The sequence below is a fragment of the Polyodon spathula genome, chromosome 2 (assembly GCF_017654505.1).
Source record: "Polyodon spathula isolate WHYD16114869_AA chromosome 2, ASM1765450v1, whole genome shotgun sequence".
Classification (NCBI taxonomy): Eukaryota; Metazoa; Chordata; class Actinopteri; order Acipenseriformes; family Polyodontidae; genus Polyodon; species Polyodon spathula.
This window is the reverse complement of record NC_054535.1, coordinates 76565848-76584233: the sequence shown is the minus strand read 5'-3', so window position 1 is coordinate 76584233 and position 18386 is coordinate 76565848. Positions and strand designations below refer to the sequence as shown.

At 42.5% G+C, this 18386-nt stretch overlaps 1 protein-coding gene across 2 annotated transcripts in view; it reads right to left on the bottom strand.

Annotated features, from left to right (window-relative positions):
- Positions 1 to 18386, bottom strand: part of LOC121300832 (cAMP-specific 3',5'-cyclic phosphodiesterase 4D-like) — a 401364-nt gene that overhangs the window by 334166 nt on the left and 48812 nt on the right. For both annotated transcript variants that reach the window (XM_041229733.1, XM_041229744.1), the window contains exon 2: positions 11766 to 11865. In XM_041229733.1, coding sequence (XP_041085667.1) covers positions 11766 to 11807 — 42 coding nt within the window. In that variant the 5' untranslated portion in view covers positions 11808 to 11865. The remainder of the gene's footprint in view (positions 1 to 11765; positions 11866 to 18386) is intronic.

Sequence of the window (18386 nt, the reverse complement as noted above, 5' to 3'; positions counted from 1 at the left end):
CAAAACAAACAAACACCTAGCTCCTTCCTGGAGCACTAACTATACAGTCTGGAACCTAACTGAACCAGGACAGCTAAGCTGTTTACCTATAACCCAAACACAACTCATAAGGTTTAACACAGCACTTTACCTTGACTGCTTGGAAGCAGACCACACCTTCTGCCTCCCTACGCACAGCAGCCCCGAACAAACTGCCTGTCTCTCTTAAATACCCTGCACCTGGCTTTAATTTACAACTACCACCAGGTGCAGGGGATTACTAAACAATTAAGCAATTAAACAATTAACACCCAAATGTGCATTCTCACAAGTTTTAGCAGGGAAGGATTTTAACCCCCTCCCTGCTATATATATATATATATATATATATATATATATATAATATATATATATATATATATATATATATATATATATAAATACCCCTACAGTAAATATATATTAACATCCTCTGAAGATATTACTCATGTCTGAAACAAGAAGTTGGATTCTTGAAATAGACTTGAAATTACTTGTGTTTTTCCCAGTATTCTCTACGGGTGTTTCAGTTCTGATAATTGAAGAAGCAGCAGCAACAAATCCATGAGGATGACTGATGATAAGAGTAGGAAATATGCCCAGAAAGAAAGAGTGGTGTTCGTTTAAAATCTGGAGAGTACAACTAGCAGCATCCATAGCGTCAAATATGAATGTGTTTGCAAGGATAGAAATACATACTGATTTAAGCTAAGAACAATATAAAGGTAAGACTTTAATTAATCTATTCATGGACTGTTTTATAACGATTTCTGTTTTCCCAGATATTTTTTTACAGTTCAGAATCCCACCTAATTCCATTTTCAGGGTCAACATTTCCACTTTCAGTTATTCTGAGGAACAAATGCATCTATTCCTAATATAATCAACACTGTGCTACCTAGGTAAATTCAGATTTAAAATAGTTACAGATTCATTTGTCCTTAGTTATTGAAACTGCTATATTGACTGTACTCGCAACAACAAATCCCAAGTTTCATTTGAGTCTACAATTAATCATACACAATGCTACAAACTGATTTGTATTATTAAAGAAAAAAGATAAAATCTAAAAAATATTTTATTTTCATGATGGTATAGACATTGTAGTTCATTTTAATTACAATTACAATGCAGTTTTTGTTCTGCTCAAGTTGATTAGTCAAAAACAATGTTGTTGGCACAGCAGCTTCATCTAAAGTAGCTTCCTGTATTCTTTAATGGTTCTGTGTAAAGAAAATGCTCAGGATTCAACCCACACAGCCACATTCAAACCACAACATCGCTGTGTCCTCCTCCTACACACAGACCTTAATGTATGTATTCTCTCAAAGTCTAATGCAAGTAAGAACACCCAAGGTGCAGTATCTTCAGGTGTTTTTTTTTTGGCAGCTGGAGATACAAGCTTTAAGAATGAAACAAAGACATGTTCTTCTGCTTTGAAAAGTTTTATTTGGCTGTTAAAAGAACTTAAGTTTCCCCTAGTTACTGAAGGGATGGCTGTCTCACAGTAAGCTACCATCTTGCAAGAAAATACAATACTGTAAATTCATAAACAACCAATGTTTTATATAACTGTGTGAATGTGTACAGGAATAGTTGATGTGATATTAGATGTTGAAAGTAGCTGTGGCCATTTGGCAAATGTTAAATTGGTATGGGAACAACTTGTTTGAGAGATGTCAAATGTGCAGGAGGAAATATCTCAAACCAATTAGTTTTTATCATCTGAAAACCAAAGTGAGAGGCCAAGGTAACCTGCACATTTTGACAATGTGTTTGTATGGCTTTGTAAAACCATGCTTGACATAGGAAGGACTCGCGTGCCATAATATGGAAGCCATTTTAGTAAGCACATACATTGATATCTACAAATCTGAGGTTTAGATGACCACTGACAAAGAGTTAATGTGAAACTTTTATATCAGAATCTCAGATGTGCAGTTTTGAAAGAAACATATGTTCGAGCAAAAATATAATATGACCCTAACCTTAACCCTCTACCTTAACTCTAACCCTCTACCCTTACCATAACCCTAACCCAAACCCTAACCAGTAACATGCTTTGACCCAGAAGACACTGCTCAGGTCAAATGATCAAGATAGTAAAGCACTGTCACAAAGACGGCCAGAATGGGTGACGTCAGACCAGAAGCAGGGAGTTTGGTGGAGCTGAGCGAATGGCTTTGCTCAGCATTTAATGAGTGAACAGAACAGACAGAAAATAGATGGTTGTAACATACAAAAATACAGGACACGGCACTCATCGCCAAATTAAAAAGACAAGCAAAATGGACTATACAAACAAAACACAGTGAGCAGATATTTTAACGATTATGATTATTATTACAATTATTACTATTACCTCCATCTCCAATCCCGTTCTCCACTCACCGAACACACAACTCTGAGTGAGTGAAAACATGCTGCTTTTATGCAGCTGTACCGAGACACAACTGCTAATCAATCATTCAATTGGAGTCGCGGTACAACTGCACTTGAATTAATAAAGTGCAATTCCCCGTGCTCACATATTATTACTTTTTACTTGCACGTGAAGTGCTGTGCAATCCTCGTGCCTAAATACAAATATACATTTTATACACTTGTGTTACACAGACCCTTTTATATCCCGTGTACCAACGACTAAACACCAACATTAAAACACAACACATAACATAAAATATACACAGGGGCGGTCACTTTGCCACAAGCACTAACAGATTCCTAGATGTAAATTGAGAACTTCCTTTAACCTATTGTAGTACCAGATGTTTGTTTTAAAATAAAAATGCACTTTTTGCCTAAAACATGCTTTTCTTTAAAACTGTACATAATGGGGATGATTTCTGCAATTCATAGGTTAGCTAGAATTACTTTAAGAAATAAGCATCTTCTTTTAATTTTTTTGCAGAAATAAGTATTTTGTTTAATATACCTACCTGACCTACACAGTCAGTGCATACCTGTGACAGAAATATGAGTTCTTGTTGTAAATCTCCCTCCCAACCTGTGAGGGCGCTAAGTAACGAAACGGGAAGTCTTTGGAAGGGCTGGCCTGACAGTTCATTTCCTGGGTCGGGAAGTCAGTCAGCCTGGATGAAGGCAAGACTCTGTTGCAGGTACGTATTGACCTGGAAGGTAAACGAGGTAGCAGCTGCAGGCAATACAGACAGCTGCAATCGTTTACCAAGGGGTCATGCGTGATAGCATAAAGGGGCCGGAGAATTGTAAATGATTTCCTTTGCTTGGTTTAGAGATAAGAGGAACTGGAAGGACCGGGAAATTTCCCTAAATAGAGTTTGTGAATGTTTTGTTTGTTTTGTCTGTTTAGTAACTGGGTGTTTTTGTTATAACACTAGACGGCTAAACACGAATCTGGAGCTGTCGCCAAGGGCCAGCACAAAACCACTGCACTACCATCACTGTAAACATTGTTATCACCACTATAGCACGTATTGTGTTGTACTTCACCACAAGCACTGAGAGCACTCACTATGCACCTGTAATCGTGTGTGTGTGTGTCTAATTGTGTGTGTTAGTACTGTGCTTATTATTTACGGGACTGCAATCCTAGTTCACTACTGTGATACACACTGTTGTGTATTGCAAACTCTTTATTATTTACTGGCTGGTCATCAGACCATTGGATTATAAAAACAAACCATTTCACCCATACTTTTTTGTCTGTTTGTTCTTGGGATTACTGCACCAGCACCACACCTGCTATACACCTGCTACTAATTGCCACTTTGCCACAATAGCCCATATAGGCTGTCTGAGCTATATGTCACAGGCTGCAATCTGCATTCTGCCCACAGACCTGTTTTCATAGATTCAGATTGTGAAGGACGATGCAGAGGTTATTTTCTGGTTTTGATTAATTCAGGACAAGGCAGAAATGCTGGAGATTTAGCACCTTGAGTACTTAAATTATTTTTGAAGTGTCCCCGAGTGGCTCACCTGGAAACAGCACCGAGAGGGCGAGTCATACGCGTAGGTTTGCGTCCTGGCTGTGTGAAGTTGCCACTCTTCACTTAGGATTCCGAAGGGACTGTTGCTCCTCAACACACTACAGCGAACCCTTCTGGCCAGGAGCCCAGCGAGCTCAAAAGCAGACACTTGCAGGGCTGGCCTTTGTCCTCCAGAGGTAGGTAGCTCACTGACATCTGCTCTCGAGTTATTGGGTGTAAAAGAGGAAGCTGGATCAGACGACGTCTACTGAACCTTCAGTTCTCCTTTGCTGTGTGAGGAGTTGCCGCGGTGAGGGGGAAAATGATTGGCATTCCAATTTCAGGAGAAAATCAGGGGTAATAATTGTGCATACTAAATTTTTTTTTTTTTAAAGTTAATTCTATTTGAGAACATGTGATCGACAATGGTCTTATACAGAGCTTGTCATAATAAGAGTGGATGTAAGCATGAGCTTCTCCTAATAATGATCAGATCACACGACAAGACATTAACACCAAAACTAAAATGAATCGGCCTTTGATAGGAGAGCCAGTTCACTCTCTGACAGCTTGGAAAACCTGTACTGTTCAGTGGCATTTGCAGACCGGGTTGTATTTGAATCAGACTTGTGTGGCAGTTGTTCAACACAATAGTGTTTAAAGCCTCCTTGTCAGTCTGAGATCCTAATTTTGTTTAGCAATGGCATGACCTTTCATATACACTGTAGATTACGTGTACATGTAGCTTTATGGATGAAAATAGATTAACCCTTGATTTCCTATAAAGTTTGGTCTAGCTTGCAGCACAAATTTAAAACACACAGCTCCTCACTTACTAAGGTGAGCTCAATTTAAATTTAGCGCGCAAGTAGTGAATGCAATACCCAACAGCCCTTCCCCGTATTTTTCGGTCTCAAAATCATCAAACAGACCACTGTGTATCAATATATAACTGTCATGGCACTACCAAGATAACCAGCAAACACATTCAGGGTTGTCATTTGAGAGTCACACACCACTTGTACATTCAGGGACTGAAAATGCTTCCTATTCCGCAAAATATGCTCCTTTCACTTGGGGGTGACAGTGCTATGTTAGTACAATCAATAGCACCCATCACATTGGGGAAGCCAGTCACCTGGTAAAAGCCCACTTTCAAGTCCTGTACACCTGTCCTGTGTGTGGGATACGAAATATAATTCCCAGTGAGCTTGGGTTGGGAAAGCCCAGCAACTGCACTCACAGTAGCTTGAAAAGAGCCAGGATGAAATAATGTAATGAACACAGCAGCTTCACTAGACCAGGCACAGCATTATTCCTGGAAATTGTCTCGAGATCAGCTTGTAGCTGATCATACAAAGCAATATAATCTCTGGGCTCAATCGATATCTTCCCACCTCCTCCTCATCAGTGAGGCCCAGGAGAGTTTTTTTTTTTTTTTTTATTGTAATGCACTTTTCCCTGGTATCCCAAAACGTGTGGTGTCTCGTTTATGTCTCATTCAGAAAAAGTTAACCTGTTACTCCTGTTCTGGCCTCTTTCCTGTGGCTCCCTGTGCAGTTTAGAATTGATTTAAAGATTTTGCTTCTAACTTATAAAACCCTAAATAGATTAACACCCAGTTACTTACAAGAATTATTGACCCTGTATACTCCTAACTGCACTCTTAGATCACAGGATTCGGGACTGTTGGTTAATCCTAGGGTGAATAAAAATAACATGGGAGGATGTGCCTTTCCTTGTAAAGCTCTTAGACTATGGAATGCTCTGCCTTCTTCTGTTAGGGAAACTGGGATTCATACTGTTTTTAAGTGAAGATTAAAAACTTATTTTTATAAAATAGTTGTTATCTTAGTGTTCCTATTTTACAATCTAAACCACATTTTCTTTCTGTCCTTTTTAAAATTCAAATTGTATTATTTTATTTGTTTTAAACTTTTTTTTTTTATTGTTTTATTGATACAAGCTAGTTTACCATTAAAACCACAATTTTATCTTTAACCCTTTGCAGTCCTATTTTGAACCAGGTCCGGCATTAATTTTCCCTTTCCATTCCGATGTCAGACCCTGTCCAGCATCATCAAAAAGACAAAGCACAGGTCTCTAGTCGTTCTTTCTCCTGAAAACCTTTCAACGGCCGAGTGAGATCAATAGGAGCCAAATAAATCCGAAAAAGAGGCGTAAGTGAGGAATACAGATAGCCCCATGCGCCACAGAGATAACACGGACACAAACAAAGGAGATAGCTGCTTCCGCATCCAGCGCTCAGAGAATATCACAGACATTTGCAGAGCTTTTTGAGATGTTATACTAATAAAATAATGACTTGGATTGCATTATTGAGGAGTTTGGTGATAAAACGGGTGATCAGGAGAGGATTTATCAGTATGCATGTCTATAAAGAGGTATGTGAAAAATACAGCGAACAAGGGGTGGGGCTTGGCTGGAGGTGCAGTACCGAGTGTCCTTTTGCCATGCACTGTCTTTTAAACCTGTTTTACTCTGAAATATATATATTTTAAACAGCACTTGTAAAATAAATAGCACGTGACAATAAATTGGACCTGATGCAGCTGACAAGTGCTGAATAATTTTCTTTGCCTTTTATTGTACAGTGCTTTGAGATACTTTCATTTCATTTTTTGCAGCTCTTTGGAGCCTAACCATATGACTGTTAATATTAATTAGCAATCACTTTAAGGTGCACACTGCAATGAATAGCCTTTAGTAAATACCATGTGAATACAGCTCATCTCATTAGTCTGAGGTGGGTGCCTCATTTAAATACATTATCATACAATTCACCTATTCATTCTGGTTACCAAAGTGTGAAGCACAACATTTTATGCGTAGCAATTAGCGTGTGGATTAATTAATAGTGTGTTCGCTATTTGCAATCATAAATTGGGCACTAAATAATGTAATCTTTAGCGCCCCTTGTAAATGATGCCCATAGAGGGAAAATTACATTCACATCACAGTGCTACTGACATAGACATCAAACTCTAGAATATATCTTTTTTTCTCATGAGTAAAAAAAATAGAAGATTAATGGCTGATAATAAGGTGCTAACTTGCACAAGAGACTAATTTAATCTAATTTAATACACACTGAGTTCACTGGAAATGAATTTAAATGAAGCCCTTGTTCTCGATTGCCACAGCAGAGGATTGCGTATAAGGAAGTCTGTGAGACAGATAGTTCATTATCTTTTGGTGAAAAGAAAAAGCCTTTTACCCACATTTTCTAATTAGAGTATTTATGCCAAGCACACACTAGCTGTCGAAGAAGTTTAGAGAATAAAAAAAGCAGGATGAATGCTGTCCAGATCTTAACAAGTAGATGTACATTCCCTGCAATATAATCAGATTCAGGCAGTGAGCATAATAGGGAAAGCAGACTTTGAGGAGTCACAATTATTTTTCAGCATGCATGGTAGAGTTCCTACCTCTTCATAATGAAGTTATTCACATGCAACAGCTGTTTTATGAATCCGTTTATGCAGAAGATGTGACATTTATTTTTACAACCATTTCCCAATATTTTCAAGATCATATTCATTCAGTGTTACTGGAGAGGGCTAGAGAGTTGAAAACAAAATAAACCACCAATCTTTCAAAATGTATCTTCGTAGTGGTACGGACTCCCTTTGGGGATATCAATGTGCTGAACTTCATTGGGGGCTCCTGAGTGGCGCAGCCGTGTTGTCCTCCTGCACTATAGATCTGGTGGCTTCACAGTGGATCCGCAGTACAAAAAATGACGGCTTGGCAGGAATACATTTCGGAGGACTCGTGTTTCAGCCTCCGTTCCCCGAGTCGCCAGGGGGGTTGCAGTGGTGAACCAGGATAAAAAATAATAATTGGGCATTGCAAATTAGTGAAAAAAACGGTGTAAAGATCATTGACGATGATTAAATTAAATTAAAAAAATCAATTCTCAATTCTAGGGTAATCTCATTTAGAGCCTGCCTACCCCATCCGTAAACTTTATTCTACATGCTGCATGTGGGTGTTCCTTTATAGTCGGTAATTATAATAATATGGAAATCCATCAAGATCATTCCATAGATTTAATCACAAGTTAAATTCTGTATTTTTGTTGTTTTAGTTTTTCATCTGCAGTTCAGTACACACCATTGAAGTAGAACTTTTTGTTTTGTTTTCTGGTGGCTGAGATGATTGAAATGCCTTCTAGTAGGCTGCAAGGTGATTGGGTGAGGCAGTTTTCCTTGCAACTGAATTCTCATTGGTTTACATTTTAATATGTGCTTCAATTGACTTGAAGTGTTTACACCTTTCTGGCACAGCGCGAGACTGACAGTTGGCAATTCATCTTTTAATTCATAAATTCACAGGTCAATCAAGTCATACAGAAGCCCATCTAGCCTTTTGTATGGATGAATTGCTGCATGAATTGATAAATTATGAATGAATTAATTGATTAACTGTTTTGGCACAAATGCTGTTCCATACATTCTAGAATTTTAGGATTGGGACATAATAAAAAATAAAACTATATGAACATAATTTAAATCTTATTTAACACAATGCAATCAATGAAACTACAAAATTATATTCAATGAAACTACCAAATGATATAGCAAAAGTCTACCCTACGCCATAATGGTATTTGAAAGTGCACCCTTTGTGGATGGAAAGTAGGGCAGCTGCTTCCTTTAAGTAGGAACCAATGCGTGCAGATAGAGGCAGACAGATGACACCAGAGGCAGAATGAAGCAATTTCACGCACGTTTATTTTGGCACACTCAGTGCAGCTCCAAAAAGTTGCAAAATAATACCTTTCACACAGAAAAAAAAAAAACCTTGCCGTGAAAGGCTCAAACTAAACACAGAACTTCCCTAACTAACAAGGAGAGCTGATCCCTTTACCTCCAAACAAAAAGGTGAACGCTCAGTTCAAACAAAAGGCAAAATAAAACAAGGTAACAGTGAACCAAAAAATAAAGAAAACCATTTTCAATGGTTTTTTGTTTCACCATCACCTCTCCAAACACCTAGTCTTCTCTCAAACTCCCTCAACAAACAAAGTCATTGGCTTTCCTTTATAGCATGTGGAGATGAGATTTTCATCCCACCACTGCCAAACAAACTCAAAATACATACCATTTTTGTCAGTTTTTCGTTAAGTATATGGAAAACTACAAAGCACCATGTAATTCAATATGTTAACTTAACATTATTCAGCAGGTTTCGTTTGACCATAGCTGTACAGTTCTATCTGCAGTCTGCAATCCAATATGCAGCAAGGCAAGGAAGTCAAAGATCATATGCACATATCTTGTTTTTGTATAATTGCAATGAATTCATTCACAAACTTTCACCATTTTATTAACAGACTTGTGTCCTGTCTACATATTATTTTCTTCAGTCTGAGACCTGGCTCTCACATCCTTCTTATTGCACAGTCTTTAGGTAACATCCTCCATCAGGGCATGTTGGAGATATTGAGTTTTGCCGGCCTATAATCCTAACAGGGACTGACAGAGTCCCAGCTGAAATTGATTTGACTCCTACATTTCCATCTGCAGATCGAGATCAAATCAAGTCAGTCCCAGTGGCTGATCGGCACGTGGAGGTGTAACAAGCTAGCATTCTCAAGGTTATGATATTAACTGTAGATAAAGCTGTTTGAAGGTTCAATGTCTACTTTCCGCCCCAAATAAAAAAAAATATAAGCAGTAATCTTTATATATTATAATATATATATATATATAGATATATATTATTCTATATATATATATATATCATTTTCTATATATTATTATGTACAACGTTATTATGATGTCATCATTACAACAAAGGTTTATGAGTTTATGACGTAAAATATATAAAATATATATATATATTCATATCGATATATTATATATATATATATATATATATATGTCGATATATATATCCAGAAACAGCAGGAGACGGAGCGGCTGTTATAAGGTCTCCTTTGACAGGGTGAGGAGGAAAGCTGCAGCCTAGACACAGTCATCCCACTGGAGGAGCTCATAATCACCGTCATACAGCTTTCCAATGAAACAGCACCTGGGCTGGATGGACTGCCCGGCTGAATTCTATAAACATTTATGGAGTTGCATTGGAAATGATCTGTATCAGGTGCTGAATGAATGTGTGACGGAGGGAGAGCTGTCTCTGAGCTGCCGCAGAGCAGTACTGACTTCATTGTCCAAAAAAGGAGACCTCTGTAAGCTGTGAGCTGACGAACTGGCACCCTGTGTCGTTGCACTGTTGTGATTATAAGCTCTACTCCAAAGACTTGGCCACAGTGACCAGACATACTGTGTACCAAGACGCTCCATTTTTGATAATTTGTTTTTAATCAGACTAATCAAACTTTTTAACTTAGATTTTGGGCTGGCGTGGCTTGACCAGGAGAAGGCTTTTTATTTCGCACCCTAGAGGCATTTGGTTTTGGTTTGGTTTTAGGGCTGCTCTCTGTCAGGGAAGCGCTATGCTCTCTCCATTTAACCGCTGCTACACCAGCTGAGGGAGCATCTTGCTGGCCTGGCCAAACCTGCCCTCCCCTCCACCCAGCCCATCCGTGTAGTAGTGAATGCAGACAGCATTTGTAATAGAAATAAGAATGCCAGCTACAACTCAATGCTCCTTTTTTACCATTATATTTGTATTATGCACTTTATCCACTTGCAATGTATTTCAAATGATGATGCCTGTGTTGTGTAAAGTATAGAGCTGTTTCAGATTTGCAACATTGCTTAACGTTAGCTAGAAATAATAGACCAGGTGTATTTCCAAGAATTACAGGAATGGTGCAACTGCTGTAGCCAGTTGAGGGATTTATAAATACTGTGTTCATTCAATATTTTAAAGTTCACATAACAGTAATATTTTCTGAAATTTCATGCTGAAAATGCAGTTTGCTTCTTCACTGCTCACTCCAGAAAACAAGATTCCCTTCTGACATTTGTTACCTGGGGAATTGGGCCTACACTTGTATTATCCATGATTTTTATAATTGTATGTTTCCCTCCTCTGGTTTAATGACAGTAATTCAAACTTTAGAATAGCATAGATAAAAATGGTGAGTCAGTCTGAAAAATGATAAGGAGAGCAGCAACAGGCTGAGGCTGTTTGCATTTAACATGAAATATGAACATAAGCCTGCCACCACAAAGTACATGTTGTGGTAGCAGAGAGGGCAATTTCAAACATAATTTCCAGTAAACGACAACTCTAAGGGAGACCTACATTGTGATACAAGAGCTCTTGTAAAAATATGTAATTCTGGTAAAAGCAGTTTAAATTATTTTATGTCCTGTAAAGCTGACACTGAAGGAATCTGTAGGTCTCACACAATGGCTGTCACATACCAGGACTGTTACCACCACCAGCACCACCCCCCCACGCCATAGATAGTATGGCTGTAACCTACTGTCACAGGAGTCGCTGTAATACTGCATGCTCACTGTGAACCACAGAGGTTATTAATACAAAAAGCATGCATCCCTCTGCTACAAGCAACCATAGACTCCAACAGTATGTGAAGTGCAAGTGTGAGTCTCAGGGAAGAAGAAAAGATCTTATGAGGAGACTTTGGTTACAAAAGATGAAAAAGCTTGTCTAAAATTTCTGTCCTTTAACAATTAAATAACTTATCTTGCTGAACAATAGTAAATACAGCAGTGCATTTAAAGTTAATTTTATTGGTTAAAAACATTAAATATTTATTACACACCCTCCAAAACATGTAAAAAACACAAAGCGGAAAAGATAAAAAATGAATATAAATGTCCTACTTACACTCTCTCTCCTGACAACCCCAGGACAGGCAATCTTTTTCATCTTGTAAGCTTTTGTTCCTTGGGGGCTGCTTTTCCTTGGTGGTGAGACCTTCAAGAATCTGACATAGATAAGAAAACAAAGCTGATCAAAATACTACAAGACAACTGACCTTTGTTATTTCATTAAGAATTCAGTTTGTTATCTGTGCTACTTTCTTTATTTCAACAGAGCAGAGTGATTTTGTATTTTTTTCATCTTTCATTTGCATTCACACACACACTTGTTTTTGTTTGTTTGTTTTGTTTTCTTTCTTTAAATGTTACATTGCAGAGCTCATGAAAGGTGAGGCCTTTATAAAAGTTTACCACAATAAAAGCATGGCAAAGTGTAATAAAGCATAATGAAAGCATGGTAAAGCATAGAAAGGCATTGTAAAGAATTGTGAGGTATGGTAAAGCATATTAATCAACATGGTAAATAATGGTAAATGCATAGTATAACCATGGGAAAACCGCAAAAAATACCATGCAAAAATACCAGAGCATACTTTTAAAATGGGGGACTGTCACAGACGGCCGAAGTGGGAGGCGTCAGAACCAGGAAGAGGAATGAAATACACAGACAGGACAGATGAGGTGAATTTATGGTGATGCCTGCTGGCGCCGGTTTATTACAAAATAAAAGGTTTAAACAAACAGAAAGCAACAGGACACGGCACTCTATGCCAAAATAAAAAGACAAACAAAAATGGACTAATACTAAACAAAAAAATACGGTGAGCAGATACTTTACGTTATTATTATTATTATTATACTTATTATTTCCTCCGTCTCCAATCCCGTTCTCCATTCACCAAACACCCAACGCGAGTATGTGAAAACGTGTATCTATATATACTGTTGTGCTGGGATTCAATTACTAATTAATTATTCACTTGAATCCCAGCACGTGAATTAATTATGTGCAACCTTGTGCTCAAATATTAACTACTTTAAATGTAAGTGAAGTGATGTACAATCCCGTGCCTAAATACAAATATATATTTACTCGTGTTACAGACCCGTTTATATCCCGTGTGTTATCCAAGTGTGTGAGTGTGACGGGGATGCAACGGGTCGGAGCTGTGGTCGATCCTCCCGATCGCTGGTGGCGTTGCACAAAACGTGAGGAGACCGGCGGAAAGGCAAAGGTCGAGCCGTCCGGGAACTCCAGAAAGATCACCCGCCCCGTCCGAATGCGGAAGTCCGCCCACGTACCCCAGTTAGGGTTACTATGTACGCCGATTGGGTACAGCGGCGACCGGGGCCGAGGCCAAGGGCGGGGTCGGGCAGTATTTAAGGGACGGTACGACCTGTGCTCGCTCTCTCCGTCCTGGGGTAACAGTAAAAGGAGACGCGCTGTGTAATTTATTTTCTTGTCAAAGGTGTTCTGTTTACAGAGACCGGAGGCGGCGATCCAGTCTATTACCCAGAAGAACAACTGGAAGCACGACACTAAAACCTCTCACAAGTGGTGTCCGTGTGGGATGAGTGTGGACCGGCAAAGCCTCAAGTCTCTCCTGGAGGAGCTGGAGAGACACAGAGATGGAGTGGACCGTCGACGTGAGGAACGAAACATCCAGAGGGAGGCTGAACGAGCGGCCCATATGCAGGCGATGGCGGACAAGATGGCCACCCTCTCCCAGACGGTACAGGCCATGGTCCTGGCCCAAGCCCGACAAGTCACCGTGCCCGCAGCCCTGACGGAGGCAGGAGTTGCCCCACCCAAGATCAGGCTGCAAAAGATGACGTCGGAGGATGACCCGGAGGCGTTCCTGACCATGTTCTAGCAGGTCGCCGAAGCGTCATCCTGGCCAGCCGATCACTGGGCGCTACACCTGGGTCCCTGCCTCACCGGGGAAGCCCAGGCCGCCTACCAGGCCATGGGTAACGAGGAGGCTCGGGACTACCATAAAGTAAAGACTGCCATTCTCTGCCGTTTGAACTTAACACCGGAGTCGCACTGCCGGAAGTTTCGGGCCTATGTGCGACCCCCTGGTGCCCGGCCACGGCAAGTAGCCCAACAGTTGTGGGATCACCTCATCCGATGGCTCCGCCTGGAAACGAGAACCCAGCAGCAGATGATGGAGGCAGTGGCCATCGACCAGTTCTTCACTGTATTGGGACAGGGGACTCGGGACTGGGTGGCACGTCATGCTCCCGATTCCCTGGGGCAGGCCATTGAACTGGCCAAGGCCTGCAAGGACGCTGCGGAGCGACGGGAAACCAGGAACCCATCACTGACCACCCGGACCCGGACCCAGACGACACCTTGACCCATAGCAGCGAGGCCCCCGGCTTCCACCGGCCCTCCGGGTGCTTTGCCTCCAAAGTGGAGGACGAAGTTATCCCCCAGCTGGGCCACAGCAAATTCGGGGAGCCCCTCCTATGGCGGGCCTGGAAACAGGCAACCGTCTCCCGCAACATCCGCCACCCCAGTCTGCTTCCGGTGCCACGAACCGGGCCACTTGACCCGGGTGTGTCCTGCCGCCATGAAGTGCGACGTGGCCTCTTCATTCCGAACACCGGCGGAGGGTGTGTACCGGGGAGGGGATCGGGAGGAACCTTGTCTTGTGCCTGTACAGATCGAGACTGTGAGCACCCACGCTTTAGTGGACTCGGGGTGTAACCACACCATTGTGTTAGGAGCTCTCTTGGAAGGTGTGGCTTAGCGGCCTCAGGGAACTGTGGCAATCTCGTGTATCCACGGGGACACCAAGACCTACACCACCACTAAAGTTAGCTTGACTGTGAAGGGTTGGACATGCCGCGTAGCTGTGGCTGTCACAAGGTGGGTACCATACCCCATAAAATTGGGCCAGGACTGGCCTTTTTACCAATAATTACACCCAGTACCGGCCCCGTCCCCGACCGAAAAGGGGGGGGACTGCAACGGGAAGAGAGATTGGCGATATCTTCCCATTGAAAGCAGATCGGAGGGTTGAGAAGCTTGAGTGGCCAGTGGCAAGACAAGGATGGGGATTGGTGGGAGACTGTTCTGATCCGACCAAACGAAAGAAGGGGGTGGGAGTTCAATGTGATTCACGGGAACTGGCCACTGAGTTCCCAAGGGCAGATGCTACGCCACCACCGCTCGATATGCCATCGACCTGGAACCGGGATGTGGACCTTGAGTGGGAGCAGAATAACGACCCCACTCTAGTACACACCCGAGAACGGGTCCGGTCGATCAAGGGGAAGGAAGTTGAAGGTGCCGAGCCGCTCGTTTTTCCCCATTTCATCGTGTCCAGGCGACTACTATATAGAGTATCCCGCGCCTCAGGCACAGGGCAGCCTGTAACCCAGCTACCCGTTCCAAGACCTTTTCGCGCCGAGATATTGCGTTTAGCACATTAAATCCCTTTTTCCGGCCACCTGGGTCGAGAAAAGACCTTGGAACGAATACTGGCCCGATTTTACTGGCTGGGACTGCGCGGTGAAGTGGAGAAATATGTAGCGGGGTGTCCCAAATGCCAGCGAGTAGCGCCGGCCACAGTGCGCCCGGCTCCGCTGGTTCCTCTGCCCCTGGTTGGTACCCCCTTTGAGTGCATTGCGATGGACATTATGGGACCGCTGCTGCCGGCCGACTCATCGCCTGGGAACTGATTCACATTATGGCCAGAGTAGGGATTCCCAAAGAGATCTTAACGGACCAAAGGACTAACTCTATGGCGGACACCCTGCAGGAGGTCTACAAAATGTTCAAAATCTGCTCCATCCGCACGTCAGTTTACCATCCACAGATGGACGGATTGGTGGAGCGATTCAATCAGACCCTAAAACATATGCTGAGGCATTTCGTAGATCAAGAACAAAAACACTGGGCGAAGCTCCTCCCCTTTCTCATGTTTGCAAGAGAAGTGCCCCAGGGCTCTACGTGGTTCTCCCTGTTTGAGCTATTGTACGGGAGGCAACCATGGGGTATTCTCGATCAGGTGCGAGGGGGCTTCAAGGAGCGAGAATTCGACAATAAAAATGTAGCTAAATATGTCCTTCTCCTGCGGGATCAATTGGAACTGATCAGGCGATTAGCCCAGGAGAATCTACAAAACAGCCAGCAAGAGCAGATGCGGCATTATAATAAATGAACAAGGCTTCAAACCTTTCAGACGGGTGACTGGGTACTGTTACTCCTTCCTTCCACCGAATCGAAGCTGTATGCAAAGTGGCAAGGCCCTTATGAGGTGGTTCGAGCAGTAAGGCTGTTGAATTATGAAATTCGGCAACCGGACCACCGGAAGCCCCTGCAAATCTACTATGTTAATTTGTTAAAACCCTGGCAAGCGCGAGAGGCTCTATTCATTACACAAGATAGCATGAGCGAGGATTTTGGACCAGAAATAGGGACCCCAGAATCCACAGCTTCGATTAGGGTGGGGGACCAGCTACTTCCCCGCCAAAAACAGGAGCTGGAACAGTTAGTGGCAGCGCTTGGGGATGTTTTTTCGGAGGTGCCTGGCCGAACCGATGTCATCCAACATGCCATCATCACTCTGCCGGGTATAGTAGTTCGGCAGCGTCCCTTTCGTATCCCGGTAAGTCAATGAGAGGTCATGCACCGGGAAGTAGAAAGTATGCTCGCATTGGGGGTTGTGGAACCTTCACGAAGCGAGTGGTGCAGTCCTGTAGTAATGGTACCCAAGAAGGACGGTACTACTCGCTTCTGTGTTGACTTCCGCAAGGTGAACGCAGTCTCCAAATTTGATGCGTACCCGATGCCCCGAGTGGATGAACTCGTTGACCGTCTGGGGGACGCGAGGTATCTGTCGACACTGGACCTGACAAAAGGATATTGGCAGATTCCCCTAACCTCCAGCTCATGGGAGAAAACGGCATTCTCCACCCCAGATAGTTTGTTTCAGTTTTGAACCATGCCCTTCGGGTTGCATGGAGCCCCAGCTACCTTCCAGGTGGGGCTAACAGTCAAGTTGGGGAAACGTTTGGGCAGCAAGAGACCCAGTACCTAGGGTTCATTATGGGTAACGAGCGAGTGAAACCAGTCACTTCCAAGGTCCAGGCCTTGGTGGAGACTTTGATTCCTTGCACCAAAGCCCAAGTGATGTCATTGTTGGGACTGGCAGGCTATTATCGCCGATTCATCCCCGAGTTTTCCACAATTGCTATCTTAGCAAAAAAATGGCTCATCGGGAACGAACTACTCGGTAATAGAAAAAGAGTGCCTCGCCATCAAATGGGCTATGAATTCCCTTAAATATTATCTCCTGGGACGGCCATTCACCCTCGTCACAGACCACGCCCCTCTTAAGTGGTTAAGCACGATGAGGGACACGAAAGTTCGGATTACTGGGTGGAGTCTGGCTCTGCAACCCTTCCAATATACTATCAGACATCATGCGGGTAAGTAACACCAAAATGCTGATTTCTTTTCAAGGGAAGGGGGGTCAATTGGGGAGATAGGAGAGGCCGAGTGGGCCTACGGCTCCACTCTGAGGGGGGGAATATGTGACGGGGGTGCAACGGGTTGGAGCTGTGGTCGATCCTCCTGATCGCTGGTGGCATTGCGCAAAACGGGAGGAGACCGGTGGAAAGGCAAAGGTCGAGCCGTCCGGGAACTCCAGAAAGATCACCCGCCCCATCCGATTGGGTACAGCGGGGACCAGAGCCGAGGTCAAGGGCAGGGTCGAGCAGTATTTAAGGGATGGTACAACCTGCGCTCACTCTCTCAGTCCTGGGGTAACAGTAAAAGGGGACGCGCTGTGTAATTTATTTTCTTGTCAAAGGTGTTGTGTTTACAGAGACTGGAGGCGGCGATCCAGTCTATTACCCGAAAGAACGACCAGAAGCACGGCACTAAAACCTGCCCAAGACCGGGAGCCCCCTAGAGGCCACCACAGGAGCACCAGTGGAAATATTGTTCTTTATTGCTTGAGTGTGTGTGCTGGACTTTTGTTAATTTTTACCTTTTTATTTTCGTCTCCTCCTTTATCATTGTTGATATTGGTGAGGACTTATTTTGACTATTTTTTTTTATTAATTAATTTATTTTTTGTTCAATTTTGGTCGGTGGCCACCTTCGGCCAGACAAATAAAAACCCTCCTGCGGGGAAACCATACAAGCTTCCTGAGTATTTTTGCCGGTCCCACCACCACCACCACCTGACTCAGCCCACCAACCTCTCACTTTCGATTCAATTTTAACAACCCAGAGCCACTAGTAACTGGCCTAGGTAGACTGCTAGAAGGAAACAGGCAAGGCTAAATTGGTCTGTGAATTATTAAAACAGATTGCAATATATAGTGTGTGCACCTTACATCTCTGTATCACACAAAGAGCAACAGAAATACATGTTTCATATTTTGTCATATAGATGTGCACAATATATAGGAAATGTGAATGTTGGTAATCATACTCTGAGTGTGTAAATACATATATACTGTTTATACACTAATACATGGCAACCTTGTGAGGACTTGTAAACAACTCATCCCAAGCACCTATTTTTTTACAGACTACACAGCTATACAGAGTTTTAAATTTAATATAGCAATAAACCCACCAGAAATCTCTCAGAGTGGGAGTCAGAGAATCTATCACTGATAAAAAAAATTTAAAAAATACTCAGACAATATGTTGCAAACA